At 44.0% G+C, this 24,043-nt stretch overlaps 1 protein-coding gene across 7 annotated transcripts in view; it reads left to right on the top strand.

The window, feature by feature from the left end:
* Window positions 1–24,043, top strand: part of AKAP13 (A-kinase anchoring protein 13) — a 343,180-nt gene that overhangs the window by 303,340 nt on the left and 15,797 nt on the right. For 5 of the 7 annotated variants that reach the window (XM_082835493.1, XM_082835497.1, XM_082835498.1 and 2 more), the window contains 12 exons: window positions 4,511–4,578; window positions 6,734–6,800; window positions 10,229–10,364; window positions 11,798–11,910; window positions 12,492–12,644; window positions 13,266–13,516; window positions 15,826–15,951; window positions 16,068–16,185; window positions 17,048–17,296; window positions 20,436–20,512; window positions 21,045–21,226; window positions 21,347–21,429. In XM_082835493.1, the coding sequence (XP_082691619.1) occupies window positions 4,511–4,578; window positions 6,734–6,800; window positions 10,229–10,364; window positions 11,798–11,910; window positions 12,492–12,644; window positions 13,266–13,516; window positions 15,826–15,951; window positions 16,068–16,185; window positions 17,048–17,296; window positions 20,436–20,512; window positions 21,045–21,226; window positions 21,347–21,429 (1,623 nt within the window). The remainder of the gene's footprint in view (window positions 1–4,510; window positions 4,579–6,733; window positions 6,801–10,228; window positions 10,365–11,797; window positions 11,911–12,491; window positions 12,645–13,265; window positions 13,517–15,825; window positions 15,952–16,067; window positions 16,186–17,047; window positions 17,297–20,435; window positions 20,513–21,044; window positions 21,227–21,346; window positions 21,430–24,043) is intronic. The other 2 variants (XM_082835495.1, XM_082835496.1) reach the window with 2 other exon arrangements.

The raw sequence follows: 24,043 nt of genomic DNA on the forward strand, positions 1-24,043 counted from the left end.
GTTTTTTAACTGGAATATAAGATAATAAAATCTAATTGAAAATTGTTTTATATTTGTTTTAAAAGATAAGCAAATGCAGGGAACTTTGAAGGAATTAGAATTTGGGTTTTAAGAAAGAACACACTAATATAAAATAGTGCATGGATAACATAACCAACACCTATGTGCCCATTACTCAAGATGAAAAAAAGTAACATTTTGTCATATTACTTTAGATTATTTTTCAGTTTTGAAGAAATAAACCATTATAGTTAAGGTTGAATTCCCGTTTCCCTGCCTAATCCCATTCCTCTTCCTTCCTCCCCAAGACAAACACTATCATGAATTCAGTGTGTATGAAGCCAGTGTTTTATAACTATCTTATATATAAATAATATTTAAAATGTTTTTTTTGTTTTTAGTTTATTTAAGTGGTACCATACAGTGTATCTCATTCTGTAACTTGCTTTATTCTCCTCAGCATCATATTTGGGGGATCCAAACAGGGTATTGAAACACATGGATCTAGATTATTGACTTCTAACTCTTATATGGTATTTCAGTTTTGAATATATCAAATCTGTTCCACTACTAAGTCATTTGGGTTATTTCCAATTTCTGTCTGTTACAGTGCCGCGGGGAACATCCTTAATTGTACTTGTGTGTATCGCCATGCTATATACCAAGAAGGGAATTGCTAATTCATTGTGTGAGCACGTTTTTACCTTTACTAGATGTTGCCAAATTACTTTCCAAAATGGATGTACCGTCCATGGGCAGATGATGCGAGCTCCTGCATCACCATATCCTCACCAGTACCTAGAACTGGCAGACTTTTATTTTGGCCAATCTGGTTGGATGTGAAATGATATTTCTATGTTGTTTGAGCTTGCATTTCTCTAATTTCTAGAGAGCTTGAGCACCATTTTGTGTTTTTTGTGAATTGCCTGTTCATAGTCTTTGTATTGTTTTTCTGTTTGGTTCTTTGTCTTATTGTTTTATGAGGAGTTTTAAACATTTTTAAGATGGTGTTGTTGGATATGGCACTACCTTTAATTCCATTTCGAAATGTGGGCTTTTTTTTGTCCATGATATGAATTCATTAGTTTTCCTCATATTCTTATCACCCATGTTTTAAAGTATATTTTGTCTAAGTAAAATGGAGTGAAGAAGAGGTTCTCCTAGGGTACCTAGGCAAGACTCAAGAGAGGGTAAGGAAGAATGGGATTAAAGAAGATGTATATGAAAGACAGAGGGAAAAGATAGGGAGGGGAGCTGGAAAGCCTGTGCATGAGAAAGAGATGATGGATCAACAAGACCACTCCGTGGTCTCAGGCATCTGTGTAGCAGGGGAGGGGAGACATGTACCCTGAGTAAGGATAGTGGGGCCGATACGGGGGGAAAACACGTTCTGTCTTACTAGAAGATGAATATAGATATTTGCCTTAACTACTTGGTTATACTTCATGCTGTGGGTCTAGCAGCTTGGAGCTCACCTGCCCACCCCTCTCCCTCCTTCAGACATCTAGTGCTTACTGTGGGCCTGAGGCTGAGGCTAGGGATATAAAATTTAGAAAGACAGAGTTAGACTCCCTCCAGGAGTTTTCTGCCCAGTGGAAGAGTATGGCCATCACAGTACAGTACTATAACAGAGGCAAGCATGGAATTCCAGAAGCATAGAGGTGGGGAGTCTTATCTTCCCTTCGAGAGTCAGAGCTGAGTCCTGCCAACCTAGTCATGGAAGGAACAGAGGGAAAGGGACACAAGTACAGGAAACAGTTTGTTCAGAGCTCAGAGGTATGACAGAACATGGCAAGGGGCTAGAAATGTATACAGCACGTGATGGGCCATGTCAAGCTAAGTAAGAAGTTTGGGCTTTATCCTAAAGATGATGGGGAGCCATTAAAAAAGTTTCTGAGAAGTGAGAGGCAAAAAGTTTTGAATACAAATCAATCAAGGCAAACGGTCCAGCCCACCTGTTGCCTCTTTGAGTCTTTCTGGAAGACCATTGGCTAGTGGGGCTTAAAGTCTTTAGCCAAAGTTCACCAAGTCTAGATCCTGGAATATGAATTACATTGCCTGATGTATAGAAGGGCATAACAGCATTGGCATCTCAGAGTTATGTGGATTTCTATTTGTTATTCTGCTTTTTTCTCTGAGTAGTAAGACGATTTCTTTATCAAAATGTATCCTTATTTTCAAGTAGCAGAGAACTAGACAATTTAATGAGGGCCAGTGGTTTCCGGTCCTTGAGAAAAATATCCTCAAAATGTTTCCTTTTGCTGATTAGAATGAGTCACTCCCCAGGGGTCTCTTTCTGCAGAGCCTTCCTTGTGCCCAGAAAGGGATGTTGCTGAGAAACCCTGGCATTAATATTCAATGATACATAACCCTTTTTTAGCTGCTGACTTCTGGAACAGTTTCACTTCCTATGTGGAAATGGTCATGATCCCAAACAGTAGGACTTGCAGGGAGCACAGCATCCATATAGCTCCCTTGCAGTCTTCTCCCAGAGAAGAAAACAATGGAAATAAGAATAGAGCTGTGACTGAGATAAAGCCTTCCAGGTTTTTTCCTCTTGTTGATTCCCTGAGTGAGCCTTTCCCAGGAGAGTCTCTCCTCATGCTGCCGTTGGTAAATGGATGTCTCTTCTGATTGTTTAACATCAGAAAAATGACCAGACAGTGAATTTCCCTTGGGGTGGAGCTAGAAGAGCTTAGCTAGATAGAAGGCTTGGTAGGCCTGAGAGTAAAAGGCCCAGAATACTTCACCCCACCCCACTTCCAGACAAGTTCCCGCTCTGGGCCATCTTGTCAACAAAAGTAGAGTTGCTCCCTATCGCCTCTTTTAAGTGGAACTTTCCCTAACCATGCTCTGAAGGATGGGTCTGTCCTAGTGATAATTCAGATGACTAAGTTGAAAACTCTTCTGCAACATGAACCTTATAGAACAATCTAGTGGATTTACTTGGAAAATTATCTCTTTCTTCAAGAGATGTAGCATAAGGAGTCTTATAGGATCACAGAGAAAAGGAACTTGGGGGAAGATGTGGTACTTCCTTTCATTTTATAGGTCTGAGGAAACTGAGGCCTCTAGAGAAGGAACTTGCATAGGGTAACATTAACTAATTAGGAGAGCCAGGTCCTAAATCACATTTAGTGTGATGGTTGTTCTTCTAGTACTCCTTTTAGTGTTGATAAGATATTTGACATACTGTAATCTAGGTTGTGTCAGGGCACTTGGCTTTTGGATAAAATAGACATAAGATCTCCAACAGACGTTTGAGTAGGTGGCATGAGCCAGGCATTATGCTAGGGAGACCTAATTAAGGATTCGGCAGTAGATGAAGGGACCTTACCCTAGAGGAGCGCTCAGTGGAGGAGAAAACCATAAGATTATCCAACGCATTGTGACTGGTGGTGTTAGGGAAGAGACCTGTGAACCCAGTAGGCATTGAGGAAGGAATGGGGAAAAGCGTCTGGGGTTCTGGCAGTCTCCATTCTAGTATCCTCGTAATCCGTACGTAGGAACCAGGAGAGCATCCTGGCCCATGATTCGTGGGTTACCATAGGCAGTACCCGTGGTGCTTCCCAAATCAGGGTGTGAAGTGTTGCCTGATGGGTGGTATGTGTTGATTTTCTCAGGCAGTCCTTCCCTGGAGAGATGCTCATCATGGGGTGTCCCCACAGACAGCTCTTGTATTTGTTTTACTTCCTCTGGCCTCCTGGCACCATTCTTATGACATCATAGAAGCAGTACAAGCTGATGATGACCCTATTGTGAGGCACAGAGGGTGGGGTTCTTATATCAGTGGCCCTTGTGGGCCAAGGAGTGAGAAGTAAGAGTTGAAATAAACTCGTGTCCTTGCAGGATTATGGGCTGTGCTTCATCTTGGAGTAAATCTCTGTTCATCATTCAAGAAGTCTCCCACTTTCTCTTGAGTCAGGGCTCCCAGAGGTGCTTTAGGGTGGTTCTGATGACCTTTCTTCTGCAGTTGTTGACTCGCTCGGGGTGTTGCAAAAAGTTCAGGGTAGTTAGGTTTGCAAGTCGAAGGTCATAAACAGGTAGATTTTCAGATTCACATTCCACCTTTGACACAGCCATACAGATTTCACAGCCCCTGTTAAGGGGCTGTATTTATGTATTATTTGTGGGTGTTACTCAAGGTATATGTAAATGTCTATGTATGTAAATACATACCATTTATGTCTTATTTGTGACTTAGACCTACATATTGACAGCAGATGCTTTCACTTTTAGTTTTGTAGCCTCTCAGCTTCCTGCCCGAGAAGTTTCAGATTTCTAGTTTTTATTAATCAGAAATCACATCTGCTCTTGTTTCTCCTCCTCCAAATGACATCGCATGCCTGCTTCCTAGAAGAGGGCTGCAATCTGTAATTTCGGCTAGTCACGTTCTGACGTGTGAGCGACTTCACCTGGCAGTCTGTCGGTTGCTGTGGCAATGGAAAATCAGTCTGGGGGATCTGTTTGCTGTGTATTAATGTCACCTGGGGTTTTGCTCTCTTTTCAGATTGTGGTGCTTTTGTCCACAAAGGCTGTAGAGAATGTCTGGCCTCCTGTGCAAAGGTCAAAATGAAGGTAAGACATTTCTGGCTAAACCAATAAAATCTTCAGAGTTGGGAGATTTGGGGTTGTAGTTTTTGTTTATTTTCATCATTTTGATGAAATGACTACTTTGAGACTCAAATAACCAAAAATGATTTTTCTCTTCTTAACACACTCGGGAATTTGTGGCTTTTGGAAGGTAAAATGCTTTCAGAACTGCTCCATGTTAAATGCACATTTCTCTGTGATTTTAATGTGTGTCGCCGTTGAAGTGGTTTTCTTCTTAACTGTGTCTGCAGACCTCCTCTGCCTTTCACACGCCTGGCTTCCTTCTTCAGGACCATGAGGGCAGCAGGTGGAAATCAGGGGCTCTGACATGCTGATGGGCTGGGGAGTGTCAGGGTTAAACGGGCCTGTGTGGCAGCACTTTTCTCCACAGGCTTGTGTGGATCACATGACAGGAGCAGGAAGTGTGTGATGGTACGTGCTCTGAGTATGCAGCTGTGTGGTAACAGGCACTGCATATCAGAGCCCTTAAGGAAGAGTACGGGGCTGGGGGCAGATGGGCGTTTAGGCGGCCTGTGTGGTTTTCAGTGTTGTAGTCACTCATGAATGTCTTTGTTCCTTGTCAGAAGAGTGCTCTCCAGCTCCATCTACACAAATGCTCAGCATGCTGTGTGCTTCCAGTAACCAAACGCATTTATCTAGTGCAGTGGCCTCCAACTGGAGTGTGCATTAGAATCACCTTGGGGGCTTGTTATAAGACGACACTGGGCCCCACTCCCAGAGTTTCCAATTTGGCGGGTGGGGAGGGGCCAGGAACTTGCCTTTCTAATAAGTTCCCAGATGATGCTAATACTGCTAGTCTGAGGACCACACTTGGAGAAGCACTGAACTCTAGTGTAAAGATGACAGACCTCTGTACCCCAGATCTTATTCAGTCCATGGACATAAATTTTGTTTGGCTCATGGAGTAATTTTTTTTTGAGTTAGTGTATCTATTGAAAAATCGTATTTCACACCAATTTGGATTTCTGATTTCTCTTGAAGAAATGGAAGATCTCACAGCCCTGGTATTTCCCCTTACCCAGCATTCCCAATTCCCACCTTGCTCTTTTTCTTTTTTTCCCATAGTACTTACCACCTTCTTAGGGTCTACTTAACACACTGTATGTATTATTATATTACATTTACTTTTTATGATCTGTACCTTCCCCCCACTAGAATGTAAGCACTAAACTTGCCAGGCAGTCTGAAGTCAGGACTGTTTGATCCATCAATAGCTCCTAAGCACATAGAACAGTATCTGGCCTGTAGTTCCTTAAATGTTAGAGAGGTGGGTGGTGGGTGGTAATCCACTGGGGCTGAGTGGCTGCCGCCTCCTCTAGACAAGATGTACAAGCCCCAGACTGCCACTCCCCCCCTCCTCCAACTCGCCTCTGTCCTTTGTTACCTGCCTGACCCCACAGGCATTTGAGTTTGTGATCTCTGGTAAGACTGCTGTTACTGTGAATGTGCTATAGAGAAGGAGAATGATAGGGATACAGCATATCCCATAGAAAAGAATGTAACCTGAAAGGGGGAGTTTCATTTTAAATGGACCCTTTTTCACTAATGATTTATCTCAGACTAATTGCTTCAGTCTGTAATTTCTCACAGTGTCTCTGTTCCATGCTACAACAAAGGTCTTAAAATTAGCACTTTACCTAAGAATTATTTTACACCTTATAAATGCGAGTCACTGGAGAAATAGAAACGCAAAGGGCACAGATGCCGCTCTTAAAGGAGCCAGCATTCTGGTGGGGAAGATGGACAAGCAGACGATGACCATAAGTAAGAAAAAAGCTAGGCGGGGGCACATGCAGGATCCTGAGGGGTGCCAGTCCCTGCCTCGGGTGAGGAGAAGAAAGAAGCTAACAGACGGCTCTACCAAGGCGGGATTATCTTCAAATAGAAGAATGCCATGCCTGTGACAGTGAAGAGAGCATTCCAGGCAGAAGAGACGGCACATGCAGGATCAGAGCGCTTGGCGGGTTCAGAGGAGAGCCAGAGTGGGTGGCTGTAGCTAGGCCTAGGGTGCTGGGGACCGTTGGCAGGAACAGAGCGGGGAAGTAGGAGCAGAAACTTGAAACTTGACAGAAGATAAATTGTAAATGCAGTGTTCACTCAGGCTTTCTTTTCCTTTCAGCAGCCGAAAGGGAGCCTTCAAGCACATGACACATCTTCGCTGCCCACGGTCATTATGAGAAACAAGTGTAAGTAGCTCAGCCCACCTCTCATGATTCCTTTTCGCCTCTCTGGTTCAGGACTTACCCATCCTTCTGTAGTATTTATTTGTTATTCTTAAGCAAGATTTGAATACCTATTTTGAATACTTAGAGAAGGCTGCAGTTTCATTGACCAAAAGCTTACCATTCTACCATCAAACTCTCTGGAAGGTTCTAGAATAGTGTGTGTCTTAGCTTAAAAGGCAGCACCTTAGCCCTGTGTGTCTTGAAATTTCTCTTGCATGAGTCGACAGTGAAACTTGCTTTTAGCAGCGTTAAGTTGCATCAAATGAGATCTTGCTTCTTAAACTTCTTGACAAACTGTGGAGTTACGAAAATAGTTCTTTTTTTCCCCCAAGGACTTCAGTGGTACACAAATTGGGTAACTCACACCTCTCCCATTCACATCAACCTGTCTTCTCCAGTCTGTGCAAAGCTTCACTTTGGTTTTACTTAATATTTTCCCCTTTTCATTCTTCATTCCCTATCTCATTCCTTTCCCTTCCTCAGCACGCACTGCAGTATATTTAATGTAAACCTCTCTGATCTGCCGTATCTTTAGACATATGTGTACCTCTGGAAATATTACTTATGATTTTGTGCGTTAAATTTAAATTAGATGATATGACTTGCTTATCCATTCCGCTGGGTTTTTTCCCACTCAATATGGTTTTGAGATCTATGCGTGTTACTATATGTAAGCTGTTGTCTCAGATCGCTGCATGTGTTCTTTCGTAAATATATACCACATTTTAATTATCAATTCCCCCAAAGACAGTTGTCTGAGTTGTTTCCAACTCCTGCCATAAAGATGCAGTAATGAATATCACCTAAATTTGCTCTATGGGAGCCCATGTGAAACTTACCCTCAGGCCGTGTTTTTCAAAGTGTAGATCCTGGATCAATTAGGAGTGCCAATTCTTGGGCCCTACCCAGACCTACTACCTCAGAGATTCCAGAGGCGGAGCCCAGTGATCTGTGTTTTAGTAGCTGCTCCAGGTGATGGTGATGCACACACTCGAGCTTGAGGACCACTGCTCTGTGCCCGACTGCTCTGAGTGCTTCCAGATGGCCCCGGAATGGCTGTAGAGACTGTGCCACCAGGAGGGTGTGGAGTCCCTTTAGATAGAAGTCCAATTATTGCCCGTCTTTGCATGTGGATTCCTAGAAGAAAAGTTGTGCCAGACTGTCACCCACTTTAACCAGTGATCCAACCCATTCCAACACCTTTTACAAGTCTAATCTTCCTTAAACTTTTGTTCTGTGACATTATCCCTTATTTCAGAAACCTTTTTTTTCTTTCAAATCAGATAAAATAGCATTTTTCCCAAAAAATACCTATTATGTCTGACCCCCACATGTATTCTTATTCCTGTTTTCCCCTTTTGATTCCTGAGGTAACGTAGCAGTAAGAGTACAGCTTGTGGATTCAAGTTGGATGGGTTTGAGTCCCAGCATCCCACTTAACAGCCGTGTAACCTCAGACGTTTACTAAATCCCCTGTACGTCATTTTCCTCCTCTGTGACAGGAGGGTAATAGTATCAGCAGGTGGTCATCGGGTTTAAGTGAGATCACACCAATGAAGTACTTGGTGAGAGGCCTCCTTCAGTGTTTGCTTTCACCACTACCATCACCATCACAAATAAGGATGCTGAGGCTCAGAGAGTAGTTAGCAACTTCCCTGAGTGCAGTGGATTGGTTTCAACAAGGGAAAGTTGTTGTTTGCACCCCCCTACGCTGCCTTTTAGATGCAGGTTGTTCTTTATAATTTTCAGGGCTCTGCATGACGTGACATCGTTCTGCTTCTCCGGCCGTTTCACTGATCCCTTATATACACCCCTCTACTTACTTCCTCTTCTGCTTGTTATCTCCCTTTCACATTAATAGAGTGTTTCTGCCTTCCTTCATGCAGTTCTCCTCATCAGAATGTCTTCTTTTTCTGCTGACTTACCCACATCCTACTGTTCTTCAAGAACCGGTGTTTCTTCCTCCATCAGATTTTATCTGCTCAGCAGCTTCCCTTCTGAGACACTGAGGATGTGCTCCAGGCTCTTGAACACTTGAGCATGTTCTCTTCCCTGCCAGTTGCCCTTCTCCCCTGTTGCTGTGGGACCCACATCTCCTAGTTTCCTGTGTGCCTCCTGCAGGACGGGTCTGGTCGTGTTATAGGGTAGCATGTTTCTGGTGTTTATTATATCACCTTCTTCTAAATAGAATTTGCATTGGAAATTAATGGTTTTATTAATTTTATTAAGTCAGAAACATCCTGTAATACTGTGAAGCCATAACAACTGCCCCAGTCTTATTTCCTTCAGCTCCGGATGCTCCTGGGGATGGACAGGTAATGCAGCAGTTTAGTTAGCTACCAAGGAGAAATAATTTGCTACCCAGATGGCAGTGTGACTACTTTTGCATGAAATTAGACCTCCAGTTTCTTCTTTGGTCAAGTTCAAGAGAAATATGCAGTATGAGGACAAATTAGCTATGTGACATCAAACACATGTTGCATTTTCCTCATCTGTAAATTAAAGGAATTGGTCAAAACCTGTGTTCTCAGACATTGTACAGAAGAATCTCTTGGGGAGCTGGTAAATGTGTAGGCTCCCAGGTCCCACCCGCACAGAACGAGGAGGGCTGGGAATTTGCATATCTAACCAGCCCCTGACACGTTTCTTGGTAGGTCCTCCCAAAGAACACCAGCCTCAGTTATCTCTGAGGCTCCTTTTATCCTTAAAATTCTTTCGGTCTCCTTTTCTCTTACTTTGAATTAGTTTAAATTTTTAAATATATGATACTTTCACACGATTCTTTATCCTCATTGCCTCATTGCCATCACACCCCACAGGTAAACCACTTTTCTTAGTTTTATATTTATCTTCCTTAAGTTTCTTTATTAAAATAAAGCAAATACCAATTTGGATTATTAATTATGTTTTTAAAACATAAAAGGTAGTCTGTTGTGCACTTTATTCTGCACCTTGATTTTTTTCCCCCTTAATGTGTTATCTGCCGATCTGTGTAAGTTCATGGAGAGTGTCCTCATTTTTTTTAAAAGCTTCATAGTATTCCCATGTAGGCTGTACCATGATTTATTAACTGATCTTCTTTTGATACTCATTTTGCTTTTACCAAACTTTGCATTGAATAACTTTGGACATACGTCATTTCAAATATAAACAAGTAAATCTTGTAGAATAAACATATCCTAAATGGAATTACTGGGTCAAAGATATAGGCATTTACCGTTTCAACAGCTATTGCCAAGTTGTCTTCCATAGGGTTTTTGTACCTATTTACACTGCCAGGGTAAATCTCTTTTAAAGCAGTTTGTTTCTATTTGGCATTCATCAGGTGAGTCAGTGCTGGTGGGCATGTGTCGGTGATACTTCATTTGGTGTCCTTTCCTTCTTTACAGCCTCCCAGCCCAAGGAACGCCCTCGGTCTGCAGTCCTCCTGGCCGATGAAACCACTGCCGTCCCCATGTTTGCTAACAGACGGTCCCAGCAGAGTGTGTCGCTCTCCAAAAGTGTCTCCATTCAGAACATTGCTGGGTGAGTGGGAATGTAAAGCTAGCACAGTTGACATCTAGGTGACAGAGCATAATAATTTATACCATTTGACAGAAAGATTGTTTTAGAAAGAAATGTATAACGTAATGGGTTAGTGCTACAGATGAGTGGGGTGAGGATTACACTTTGATGCACCATCATGATCACCATTTTGTAGCAAGGATCCCCTTTAAACACCATTTTTAGGCTAGTTGTCCTCTGCTTTTATACATGATCAGCCCTGCTTTTAAAGAACCTGCCTTCTAAAAGGATGATTTTCAGATCAAAATAAGAAGTGGGAATAGGAAAAAAGATTTAATTCTGAATGTTTGGTTTCAATCACTTGTATTTTCATATGTCTGTTGGTCTTTTCTGTTGGGCAGATGAACCTGGCGGGAGGGGGTAACTTTGTTTTGTTTCGCTTTTTTCTTTTCTTTTCTTTTCTTTTTTTAACTCGCCTCTTGACTCTTAAGTCATGGGAGTGACTAATGGGCCAGGTACGACAGTAGGTTCCCCGTCCCTCATCTGCACTGAGTTCCTTTTGTGGTCCCTCCAGAAGTTGCTGTGGCCCCTGATTGTTCAGCCCTCGGCTGTCTGTAATTAGCACAGGGCCGATTACGATGTTGCTGGCTGTTTGGGGCAAGATGCCTGCCTTCCCATCCAGTAAAGAAGTCATCTCAAATGTAGGACTCAAAACATCTCTTTGCAGCTCTCTTAACCTAGGCTGGAGGAAAATTCCCAACTGAAGAATGCAAATCTCCTTTTGTCTGTGTTTCCTATAACCTCTGTGCTGGCTAATGTTTCCTCCTCCTTAAAAACAAAAAGTTTCAGGTATTTTTATATTGTTTTGACTTTCTGTTGTAATTAACCAAAGGCTTTCTTTTCCAAGTTCTTATGTTATCCAAATGAGTTTATATTATGACTTTGAAAAGTTGGCCTTTAAATCAAATTGAGTTTTAAATGACTCTGGCTTACTTTTGTGTTGTACCACAAACATCATCTTCTGGGTGCCTAATGTGCTAGCTGGTGAGTTGGGGTCAAGAAAGGTTCGAAGAATACGGTTTAATATAAGTGCTTGGTCTATAGTTATTTAGGGAACGCAGGGAAAAAGTGTAGTGGTTAGACATGAGTTTCCAACAGAAAAATTTCTTATATAATGTGTATGCAGTTTGAAGGAAGAGCATTCTCCTTGCTACCTATCGTTAAAAAAACCCAAGGCTCAAAAAGTTCATACTTGCAGTGATGTTAAATGCCTCCAACCTTCCTTAATAGTTTGTGTTGCATATTGCTGGGTACCTGCCATAAGTAATTTGTCTTCCATCATTGTAGTACTTGCAGCCAGCTGTCATTTTATAGTTTTTCAGATCTTCACTTAAGACTGGAAACTATGGCTTCTCAGAATGTATCTGACAGTATGTGTTTCCTTTTTCCCACAGAGTTGGCAGTGATGAGAACATATCAAACACCTGGAAATTCCTGTCTCATTCAACAGACTCACTAAATAAAATCAGCAAGGTCAATGAGTCAACAGAGTCCCTTACTGATGAGGGTAAGGGGAAGCCACGGCGTGTATTGTGTGCGTCTGCAGAGACTTTGTGCCATCTCCTAGAATGCAAGCACTAACGCATCTCCTGCCTCTTCCTTACTCCTGTGAAACTTCTCTGGACTGTCTGTAAAGCATCACATGCTTTATAATGAGTTGGTAAACCCACTTATCCTGTTGTTAGATGGTTGTCCACTGAAGGATGTCATTGATTTTAATGTGGTCAGACTCTGGTTCAAACGCTTCTTCTTCCCCTAGACTTTCGTACACGTTCAGTTCTAGTTCTCTTGGCACAGCGGTAAGCCTACTCTCTTAAACAAGTAAAGTCACCAGGACCCTGATATGTCTTAATTACCTTTGATTTATGTGACATTTATCACCCTTAACCGAAGTCTTGAATATAGAGTATGTCACTCCGGAACAGAAAATGATCTTTTCTAATAGAATATATATTCTAATGACATCCCTGTATTAGTGTAGAGTGTTTACGTCTCATAAAATTATCCCCATGAGGAACGTCCAGCAGAGGTTTTTTTTTAGAGGTCACAGACGCAGGATTCTGATATTGATTTTTTTTGTATTTTGAGGAGTAGGTACAGACCTGAATGAAGGGCAGCTAATGGGAGACTTTGAGATTGAGTCCAAACAGCTGGAAGCAGAATCCTGGAGTCAGATAGTGGACAGCAAGTTTCTGAAACAGCAAAAGAAAGATGTGGTCAAACGGCAAGAAGTGATTTATGGTGAGACTCTTCATGTGCTCTGCTAATATTTGATTTGCATTGTCTGGCATTGTTTATGAGGGGAGTTATTGGGCTATATCAAGTCAATTTTCAAGTATGTAGCATCTCAAAGATTTTCTTTTGAAAACTTTGAGGTATAGAGACATCTTATTTCTCTCCTTTACTCTCTCTGTAAAATTATAGTCTTTAATTTTATTGGACATTTTATTTAATATGAGTGCTTATTTATGCAATAGTCCTAAAAAGAGATCTCTTGTTACAGTACAGTTTAATTCCTCAGCTACAGTAGAAACTAGACTAAACACAAGTCATTTCTGGGAAATAGGAACGTAGTAAATTATGAAAGGTCTTGAATCCCAGTGAAGACCACTGTGGAAACCACCACTTAAGAGTGATGGAATCCAGTACACCTGTCAGAAAATAACGTGAGGTCCCGTGAGAAATCGAGGAATACGATGAAAACACTTTAGGGAAAAGACAGCTGTTGACTCAGTTTTAAAGTTTAAATTGGGCCGTAAATAGCCTTAAGACAAAATTGGGCTCTTAGTAGCAGCAGACACACTTTGCAGGAGAATCCTCGAGGAGAGCATTCCTGACCACTGAGCCTTGTCCCTCCCCCAGAGCTGATGCAGACGGAGTTCCACCACCTCCGCACACTCAAGATCATGAGCGACGTGTACAGCCGGGGCATGACGGCCGACCTGCTCTTTGAGCAGCAGATGGTGGAGAAGCTCTTCCCCTGTTTGGATGAGCTGATCAGTATCCATAGCCAGTTCCTTCAGAGGATCCTGGAGCGGAAGAAGGACTCTCTGGTGGATAAAAGTGAAAAGAATTTTCTCATCAAGAGGATTGGGGATGTGCTCGTGCACCAGGTGAGCAGCGGGCAGGCACCTGGTGCCTCTCACACGCACTGGGGGCCCCGTAGCCATGCGTTCACATCCTGGCTGGACTGCTCACGATCTCTGTGAGCTTAGGCAAGTGGTTGCATCTCTCCGACCCTCAGTTTCTTTTTCTGTAATTGAGGACAGTAGATTTTCTCTTTTAATGCTATTTTAAAATTTAAGAGGTAATGTATATATAAAGTACCCAGCATACATGGTAGATAGGCAGTAAAAGCCAGTTTTTCTTCCTCAGAGTCTGTACCAACATCAGAGATACTATAGTTTAAGAGATCAAAAAATATTTTTTGGAAGTTTCAACTTCAACCAGTGCCTCAAATCAAAAGGCTTATTTATCTAAAAACCACCTGAGACTAAAAACTTGACTAAGAAACCATCTGTAAAATAATTCATAAAATATTTCTTGCTAATATTTTCATCAAGGTATGGTATGGTTTCAATCCTACGTCAAAAGCAATTTAGCTAAAAATTGTTTTGATACTTTCAGATGTATATGTCATAGGCAGTTTCTAAATGTTTCTTTTTTAACACATTCTTTTTGAAAGAAGAATAATGCTAGTATAACCTTTATAGGCAGAGGGGCATCGCATCACATGTGACTAGCTCTTTCTCACCGGCAAGTCTCTGCCTCATTGTGGAAGCAGAGGCTTACTTGCTGGAACATTTGCCTGAGAATTGGAAATATTGTCCTTTCGTTGTATGCTTGAGTCTGTACCCCTCGCCCTATTAATTCATTGGTGCCTTCATTCATTCATTTTTCAAGTATTTACTGGGGATTTACTCAATACCATGTGGAACCACAAAGGTAAGTATAATGTAGACCTCTGCTTCATGGAACTCATGTTCTAGGAGTGAAGGATAGGCACGTCGTGAAGTAAATGCAGATGCAGTGTAGTGAATGCGTTCACACTGGTGGTCAGGGCATCAAAGTGGGCACGGTCAGCTCTGCAAGGGAGGACCCTTCCTCCCCAAATATCCTCCTCCTGTCATTTTCCATGTTTCTCCCTCTGCCCCTCCTCTCCACCCTCAGACCTGCACTGGTACTTCCTCTGACCTTGTAGCTCCTTGTATTTGTGCATGTCCTCTAGTAGGATGTTAGCCCCATGGTGTCCAGTTGTTGCTTCTGAGCGCCAGTGCCAGAGTCACCCTTTTAGGGCACTTGCTTTGTGACGGGAGCTGATCACTTAAAAATCTCCTGCCTCAGCTTCTCTTTTGGTAAAGGGGAAAAGGAAAGGCTACCCTGAACGTTGTTTCAAGTTTTGGGGTAAGGATCAAGTTGTTCCAGAGATTGTTAGTCCAGCGGGAATTGATGCTTAGCACGTGTCTTGTGGACCACATACAGAAACTCAGCGGTTACCCCACAGTGAACGTAGCTTCAGATGAACGGTTGAGATTGCACACGCTTGGAAACGATGTAAGGGCCAAGCAGAATTGTTAGGCCTGCTGGCCTGAGGTAAGTAGGATAAACAGGTCCCTAGGTAATGACGGCCGTTTCTGATGCCTTTCTAACTTATCAGGATGACTTCTTTGAGACTGCTACCTCATGAGAGACCTCTAGTGAGTCTCTCTGTTTTATTACTGTGTTATGACAAATGGGAGTTAAAACACATGTTGCATTTCTTATGTGCACAGTGCATAGATATTTCTGTGTTTACTATTTTTTAAATATATGTAACAGCTTTATTGAAATATAATTCATATGCCATGTGATCCACGCATTTAAAGTGCACAGTTCAGTGGTTTTCAGTATATCCGTGACTCTTGTGCAGCCATCGCCACGGTCCGTTGTAGAACGTTTTTATCATCATCACCCCCACCAACTTCCCCAGCCCTAGGCAACCACTAATCTACTTTCTCTGTGGGTTTGCCTATTCTGCACATTTTATATAAATGGAATAAAGCAGTATGTTGTCCTTTGTGATTGGCTTTTTTCATTCATACATTATCCATTTATCCTCTGATGAACACTTGGGTTATTTCCACTCTGGGGCTGTTGTGAATAATGCTGCTATGAACATTCATATACAGGTTTTTGTGTGGACATATGTTTTTATGTCTAGGAGTGGAATTGCTGGGTCATATGGTAACTCTATTTAACTTTTTGAGGAACTGCTAAACTGTTTTCCAAAGCTCCTGTACCATTTTAATCTTTTAATCTTTGGGGGGAAGTTATGAGGAAGCTCTCTTGGGTTTCACAAGTAAACTGGAAACTTTGGACAAAATGGTAATAGGAGTTTAACACCCTGAGTTATGGCATAACCTCTGTTCTCTTTCCTCTGCAGTTTTCAGGAGAGAACGCAGAACGCTTAAAGAAGACATATGGCAAGTTTTGTGGGCAGCACAACCAGTCTGTAAACTACTTCAAAGACCTCTATACCAAGGATAAGCGTTTTCAGGCCTTTGTGAAGGTATTGATGTGAAACGGTGGGGATTTCCATGTTGTCCAGAGCATTGTGTCACTGTCAGTTTTAGCTCGAGCCTTCTCCCTTGGGTAGTTCCTGACACTTAGTTTATTTCCTTGCAGAAGAAGATGAGCAGTTCAGTCGTACGGAGGCTTGGAATCCCCGAGTGTATATTGCTTGTAACCCAACGAATCACCAAATATCCGGTTTTGTTCCAAAGAATATTGCAATGTACCAAAGGTGCGTCTCTCTCTGGACTCGGTCTTGTTTGCCAGTGGACTGTTCCAGTCTGTCCAACAGCACTGGAGACCCCGTAGAAGAACTCTTTTATATCGAGAAGGTCTAAAAGAGAGCCTGTGTTTTATCTTAAAGACAGTTTTCTTCAGTGAAAACATAAAGTGTTATATCAGCAGACTTAGTGTGAATGAGAGCAAGAAGGGAAGGAACCACTTAGTGATCCCAACGAGAGTTCAGTGACCTGAGCAACTTGTCACTTGTCCCTAGACTGGGAGGTGATTCTCACCTGCAAGTGCTAGAATCACCGCTGTTTCTCGTTTAATCACTACTTAGTAGTTTCTCTCTTAGCTAATCCTGCTCCTGGGCAGTTACATTAAGGATTAGGTAAAGCAAAGACGTAAATAAAAAACTCGTTGCTCCTCTCCCTCCCTAAAAATGGTGGGTTCCTTCCACTTTAGAACGTGGCACATAATTGCATGTCATCTGTATCATTGAAACATCTAACTTGATTTAAACTATGACAGAGCAAGGGGTAGGCACGTGCCCTTCGACGTGTTGGCTTTGCTCTGCCAGCATGCCCACAAAGGGAAGACAGTGATGTGGAGCAAGAAGGCAGGGTCCTGGGGCTCCCCTGGTGGCACAGTGGTTGGGAGTCCGCCTGCCGATGCAGGGGATGCGGGTTCGTGCCCCGGTCCGGGAAGATCCCACATGCCGCGGAGCGGCTGGGCCCGTGAGCCATGGCCGCTGAGCCCGCGCAGCGGGAGAGGCCACAGCGGTGAGAGGCCCGCCTACCTCAAAACAAAAAAAAAGAAGGCAGGGTGCCCCTCCTTCTGCCCAGTAGAGACAGTTATTCTTTCCTTCTCAGACAGTGAAGTGGAACAGGAAGATCTAGCTCAGTCCCTGGGCCTGGTGAAGGGTGTGATTGGAGCTGTGGACAGCAAAGTGGCAAGTTATGAAAAGAAGGTCCGTCTCAATGAGATTTATACAAAGACAGATAGCAAGTCGATCATGAGAATGAAGAGTGGTCAGATGTTTGCCAAGGAGGATCTGAAGCGGAAGAAGCTCGTGCGGGACGGGAGCGTGTTTCTGAAGAGCACAACAGGGAGGTTGAAAGGTGAGGCTCACTCTCGTCAGGGTCTAAGCGTGTGCCAGAGGGCAGCGGGCAGAATCCAGATGTCACCAGGTTGTTCCCAGGGACCCATGTCCAGACGTCACACAGGAGCAGCAGGCATTTAATTGATCTTACTATTGTATCAGAAAAGACTGGTTTGAGATGGCTTATAAAACCATATAGAATACAGTAAGAGAACGAGGAAATGATGCAGTCAGGGGAAAGGAAAAAAAAAATTTTTTTTAAAGAACAAAGCAAAGGGTAAGATTCATACAAAAAAGCAATATGTTAAGGGAGACATATTTTCCCTATGAAAGAGGGGCAACAAATTTGGGGTCAGGGTTTCTGGCAAAACAATTGCTAGGAGGGAAATACCATCAGTTGCACAATTCATAGATTCTCTGAGATTAAAAATACATCCCTCGTTTCTAAGAGATGGCAGAGGAATTTTCAGCTCCTGAGACCTTAGAGAAATGAAAGTTTAACTCACAGCAACTAGATTTATTATTAAACTTTGTTTTTCATCTTTTATCTTCCTCTAAGCAAAACAGATCATAAAAGATACTCACTTTCTGTTTGATTTTAGTTTTTACCTTTTAAATGATCAGCCCCATCAAGTGAAAGATGTTAGGAGGTTTGTTCATCCATCTGTACATCTGGTTTGTTTGTTTGTTTTTAATAATTGTTTTCATCAAACCTGTATCCTCTGGGCCTATATGGTAACTCTAACCTCACCAGTAGCCTTGAGTATACCCAGCCCACCTCCCTGGCCTCGGTGAGCTGAGCACACAAAGCAGCCCAGTGCCGTCAGCCCCGCTGACATAAAACTCAGGTGAGTGAAATGTGTGCTTCTCTCATCGCCGAGGTATAAGTAATGCTATAGGTAGCTGCTCTCGGAGAATTCCCAGGACTCCTTAGCTAGGGTCTCACCATGCTAAGTAACAAAATCCCAGGCATTCAGCTGCTCTCAAAGGTGAATGTCGCAGGACACCCTGCATTAGAAGTTGGGCTCAGAATGAAGAGACTCGTAAAGAGGTTCTTGCTCTGCAGTATGATGGTTGCTAGAATAGAGAGGCGTGAACTGAGGACAAGAGGAGGGAGCCAGGCAGAAGGGAGGAGTAAGCATGGAAACATGGAGCTGAAGGATCTGGCCCGTTGGGAAGGGTGGGCAATCGGGGTCTCTGGCAGCAGAGTGAGGCAGGAAATATGGCTGGAGAATCGGCCAGGGGCCAGGTTGGGGTGGGTGCATGCTCCAGACTAGGGGACTGACAGGGATGCTGGTAATGGGAGTGAGCGAAGAATGGGCTCAGAATGGAGGGTCTGAGCAGGAAAGGGGTGAGTGAGTTAGAGTGCGTGTAGTTCAGCTGCTGGGGGCAGGGTAGAGGACAGCAGGAGTGCAGAGGTACCAGTGACCGAGACGAGGGCGGTCATTGTCGCAGGGATCCGGGAGGGGCTTCTCCGGGCAGGCTCATCTCAGAGAGAAGAAATACCCTTTCCTGCCACCAGCCAGCTGTGCCTCTCACTGCTCCATGATGAACTTGAACTGTGCGATCCCTGCAGCTCCTTCTTTCCAGCCCTCATGCTCTGTGATGTCCTGAGACCACAGTTGACGGCTCTGGCCTCACTGCCGCTGTGAGGCCGTGTCGGAGGTAGCCTGGTGGTAGAGAAGTACCTGCCCTCTCTTGTAAGGATGGATTTCCTAGAGTTGCTGCCAGTGCTGTATTTTCTTTACACAGCAGTTTATTTATTCATTCCCAAAATAAAAACTAATAGATTCCAGCTGTTGGAATAATGTTGTGGTCAAAGCAATGGCAGAACGATAGGTTTTCTGGCCTAAAATGTCTCCAGTGGAGATAAGAGTTTGGTGTTTAGTCATTTTCACCCCCAAGTGAAAATGACTTGTGCCAAGAACAGCCAGTCCTGTGTTGGGTAACCCTTGAAAGGGGTAGGATTGTTTTTCTCTGATCTACTGATGCCGTGATCACGTAAACTTCAGGATTCAATAAAGTTGAAACTTATGTTTTAGAGCTCTTTTTTTTTTTTTTTTGACAGACACCTGAACTATTTAAAAGTAAAGTTTAAAAAAAAAACTTGTCAAAACAAATGGTAGTGCATGGAAAATTACTGTGGTCTAGGCTGAAAAACTAGACCACCCGAGGAATCAGACATCCTTGCTTCTGTTTTTCCTCCTAGCTTTGCAATGAATTACACAGAGAGGGTACCCCAGTTTTGTCAGTAGTGGTAGAAAAGGCCAAGAGGGTCCTGCCCACCCAGGAGGCGGCTGCATAAGTCAGCCCGTTGTTTTCCCAGAGATTTGTAGGCTCCCCTTTCCAGAGTGAAGGCGGTACAGAGGGACCTGTTAGGTCTCAGTAGACGGCTCACCTCCAGGGAGGTCCCACTTTGTCCTTAAGGGAATAATGGGAAATGTCACTTCATACTCCTAGAGGATTAGAACAAGAGTTTGTGGCATTCCTTTGATTCCTGGATCCAGCTAGAGATGTTAATTTGGCTTTTGTTTTGTCTTAATTGAGAAGAAGAGAAGGCTGTTTCCACGGTGCAGAGGGGTTGAGGTTGACTGTGCTGTGTTGGAGCTGGGAGCGGAGCCACTGCACTTCGTGTACCTGTGACGGCAGTGGGTGTTGTCTAGCCATCCGTGTCCTCTAGGACGTGTGGATGAAGCCTGCCTTTCATTAGACTGAGATATTCTTGTACATCACCTTCTGGCCGCCTTCCTGTCTGCTGTCCCACGCCTTTTTCCCATTACTATGATCAGAAGTTGAGAAATACTATGACCTGAGTATTATGACCTGTAGAATGTGTTGCTATTTAGCATCTGTTAAAGTCCTGTTTTCCAGCTTTACTCTTATTTATTCTTAAAAATCTTGCCTTGTGGGATATATCTTTCCAGCACTGAGTGCTTAAGCCTTCCCAAGACAAGGCTTTGGTGATAGGTCCCATTTTAAAATGCCTCTAACAATCTAATGACCATATGTGGACCCAGCAGAAATGTCAAGCCCTTGCCTTGGAGGAGTGTAATAATGTGCCGTGCAGATGTGTTGCTGAGTTTTCCTCTAATGAAGTGCCCTGAAGGTGCTTCACCGTTCAGTGGTCATTGTTCTCTCTTCCCTTCCCCCCTCTACAGAGGTTCAAGCGGTCCTGCTTACTGACATTTTAGTTTTCCTTCAAGAAAAAGACCAGAAATACGTCTTTGCGTCATTGGTAAGCTGAACTGTTTGTCTCTGCTGTTTGTAATTAATAGTATTCAAACCGGTGATGGTAGGTGTTGAGTGTTAACACTGTATTACTGCTCTCCCACCTCCTTAAAATTGGCTCAGGACAAATGCCTCCGAGTCATTCCTTATATACCCTTGCAATTTTCTGCCCGCCTCCCTCCCCACCAATTATTTTTCTGTTCCCTCATAATCCTTTTGAGAGCCTTTGGCATTTGATCTAAAAAGAAATCTGTCACTGGAGTATGTCTCACACATTACGTATTACAAATCTTGCCAATTTATAACATTGCCAACCAGATTCTGTGACGAACCGGAAAGGACTCATCATGCAGAAAACAGAACTCGAACCTGATAACCTTAAATTTTCGTTTCCTTTTTGGAAATCTTTTTCTGTTGGATAAAATGTGAGTGAGCCATATGCTTTTAAAAGGCATCTAGTCTTACCTTAGACGGAGGTTGTCTTAAGAGCTAGACTGTTGTATCCATGTCTTAACATCTGCGCTCTCCGCATTTTCCAGGACCAGAAGTCGACGGTGATCTCTCTAAAGAAGCTGATTGTAAGAGAGGTAGCACACGAGGAGAAAGGTTTATTCCTAATCAGTATGGGGATGAAAGATCCAGAGATGGTGGAAGTCCACGCCAGCTCCAAAGAGGAGCGGAACAGCTGGATTCAGATCATCCAGGACACGATCAGCACCCTGTGAGTCACACACCCTGGCCCACCCCCGCCTCCTGGTACCTCTGTGGTTTCATAATGGTTGGGCCGCCGTCACACTGATTGACATCTTCAGAATGTGCTGTTTTGTTATGGTTGTATTAGGAACAGAGATGAAGATGAAGGAATTCCTAGTGAGAATGAGGAAGAAAAGAAGATGTTGGACACCAAAGCTCGGGAGTTAAAAGGTAAAGCTGGTGGAAGCGGTCTGAGGCCCTGTCTGGGGGTGTCTGCAATCCCATAGAGTCCCCGCTGCTCCTCCATCGCAGAGCCGTGCTGGCAGGCATGTCAGCCGAGGAGAGGAATAGCTCCTAACAAAAGAGAAACCAGATCTGAGCTGGCACAGGTCCTGGGGAACAATGGCTGTAGGAATGTGTCTGATACTAGATCGAGGGGATGTTGGCTCTCTCGTCTCGGTATCAGTGTCCTTGGACCCTGGTGACAGTCTTTGTACTTTGTCACAGAAGAATCTGCCAGAATTCATGGTCACATCTAAGATTAAAACAAGGAGAGAAAGGTACTTGCGGGAAAGAATTTTCCAGTTGATCCATTTGTCAGTCACCCCCGCCACTGTGCCCTGCGTTCCAAATCCATCATGAGGTGGTTTGGGGAGAAGTGTGCTTATGGGTTATGTTTGACCACGCTCTGTCAAGGCCCTACTGTTTCATGTAGTCTTGTTGGCATCCCTGCAAGACCTGTATTGTAATCCGCACTGTGTAGGTGAGAAAGCTGAGGCCCATGAAGGCCAAGCAACCCAGGGTCACACACACACAGTTCATGGCAGAGCCAGGGCTGTGCTCCCTGTCTGCTCAGCTGCAGGGCGCAGTGCTCGTGCCCCTTTGCCGGTGCTTGCTGAGTGTTCTGAAGTAAATACGTGTTGTGCTTTGGGTAGAAGTAAGGCCCAGAGTCAAGGAAATATAGGCGCCCAAGGAGTTTACTTATAGCTTCATTCTGTTTCAATGGGGAGAAAAACAAAAAAAGAGATGGACAGATTTAGACTGGAGCCAGTATCACATTTTTAATTTCTGCCCGTGATTAGGATGGCAGAGATAAGAACTGCCTTCTTTTCACACGTATGAAGCACCTGGCCAGGCATAGCGCTAGGTGCTAGGGATGCAACGAGCCCTAAATCACTGTCCCTGCCATCAGGAAACCCACACTCTGGCAAGGGAGATCTACATAAATGACAGGCCACCTAGACCACAGGCACATGTAAAGTGTGTAGGACCCACGAATCCTGCCTGTGGTGAGTCTCACAGAGAAGATGACACAGGAGCTACATCTGAAGGAAATTACCTCACCAGATGAAGAATAGTTAGGTGAAGAGTGAAAAAGGACTTGACATGTCTGCCAAGGAATGAAGGTTTGGTATGTCTGGAGAGTCAGGGCTGAGTGATGGGAGAGTAAGCCAGGAAGCCACCACACCTTGAAAGGCAACAAAGGGAATGATGCAATTTCTTTAGCAAAATTTAAACTTAAATTTTTTTAATTGGTATTGACACCAGTTGGGAGAATTGCTTGGGGGGCTGGGGGAGCCCACTGGGAGTGGAAAGGCCAGTTGGGGGACTCTTGGGATAAGTTTGGTGAGAAATGGGCTGGAGGGGGGATGGACGTGAGTAAGAAATAAGGAACCACTGTGGGTGGTGGGACAGAGTGAGGAGACAAAACCGCTCCCAGGTTTCCAGCTGGGTAACTGGGGGATGACAGTGTTGTTGCCTGAGGAAGAGGCCACAGGCTACAGGGAGGAGGCGGGGTGGCAAGAAGGGAGAACAGAGTTTTCTGACCTGCGGAGAACAAGGCGTCTAGGTGGAGAGAGCCGCCTGATGGTGGGACTCAGCGGTCTGGTGCTCAAAAAGTGGGTAGGATTTGGGGTGCCTTTTGTGAGTTATCAGCACATAAGAGGTAATTGAAGCCATGGGAGTGACTGAGGTCCCCGAGAGGAAAGCATGTAAAGTATAGAAAGGAGTCTAGGATGGAGCCCAGGGCTGGGGGGTGGGGTAGCCCAGATACTCATTCATGGCAGGTGGCAGGTCTGGTCTGTAAAGTGCTGGAGTAAGAGTGGTAGGAAGAGAACCAGCAGTGTCCTCAAAAGCAGATGGGGAGGGAAACAGTTTTATTTTATTTTACTTCATTCATTCATTCATTCATTTGGGGCTGCCTTGGGTCTTCGTTGCTGTACGCAGGCTTTCTCTAGTTGCGGCTAGTGGGGGCTTCTCATTGCGGTGGCTTCTTTTGTTGCGGAGTACAGGCTGTAGGCGCACGCAGGCTTCAGTAGTTGTGGCTCGCAGGCTGTAGAGTGCAGGCTCAGCAGTTGTGGCACACGGGCTTAGTTGCCCGACGGCATGTGGGATCTTCCCGGACCAGGGCTCGAACCCGTGTTCCCTGCATTGGCAGGCGGATTCTTAACCACTGCGCCACCAGGGAAGTCCGGGAAACAGTTTTAAATGGGGGAAGTATCCATGCTGGAAAAGATGTAATGAAAGACTTCACTGGATTCAGTAGTGAAGGGTAACCTTGGAAAGAGCAGATGCAGAGTGATGGGCAGAAGCCAGAGAAGAATGTGTGGGTTGAGAAATAAACAGGAGGCAGGAGAATGGAACAGAGTGCAAGTTCGTTATGTCAGAAATTCTGGCATTTGCATAGAAAGACCCAGGATAGTTTTCCAGGTAGACATTACAGATCAAAAGCTTGATACTGCCTTCATGATGAAAAAGAAAGTGGGGGAAGCTGTGTTCCTTGTGGTTCCATGCGTTACCACAAGGTGGTGCTCATGTCTTAGTCATCTCATCATAGTGAACAGTC

The sequence above is a fragment of the Leucopleurus acutus genome (assembly GCF_964270905.1).
Source record: "Leucopleurus acutus genome assembly, chromosome: 1".
Taxonomy (NCBI): domain Eukaryota; kingdom Metazoa; phylum Chordata; class Mammalia; order Artiodactyla; family Delphinidae; genus Leucopleurus; species Leucopleurus acutus.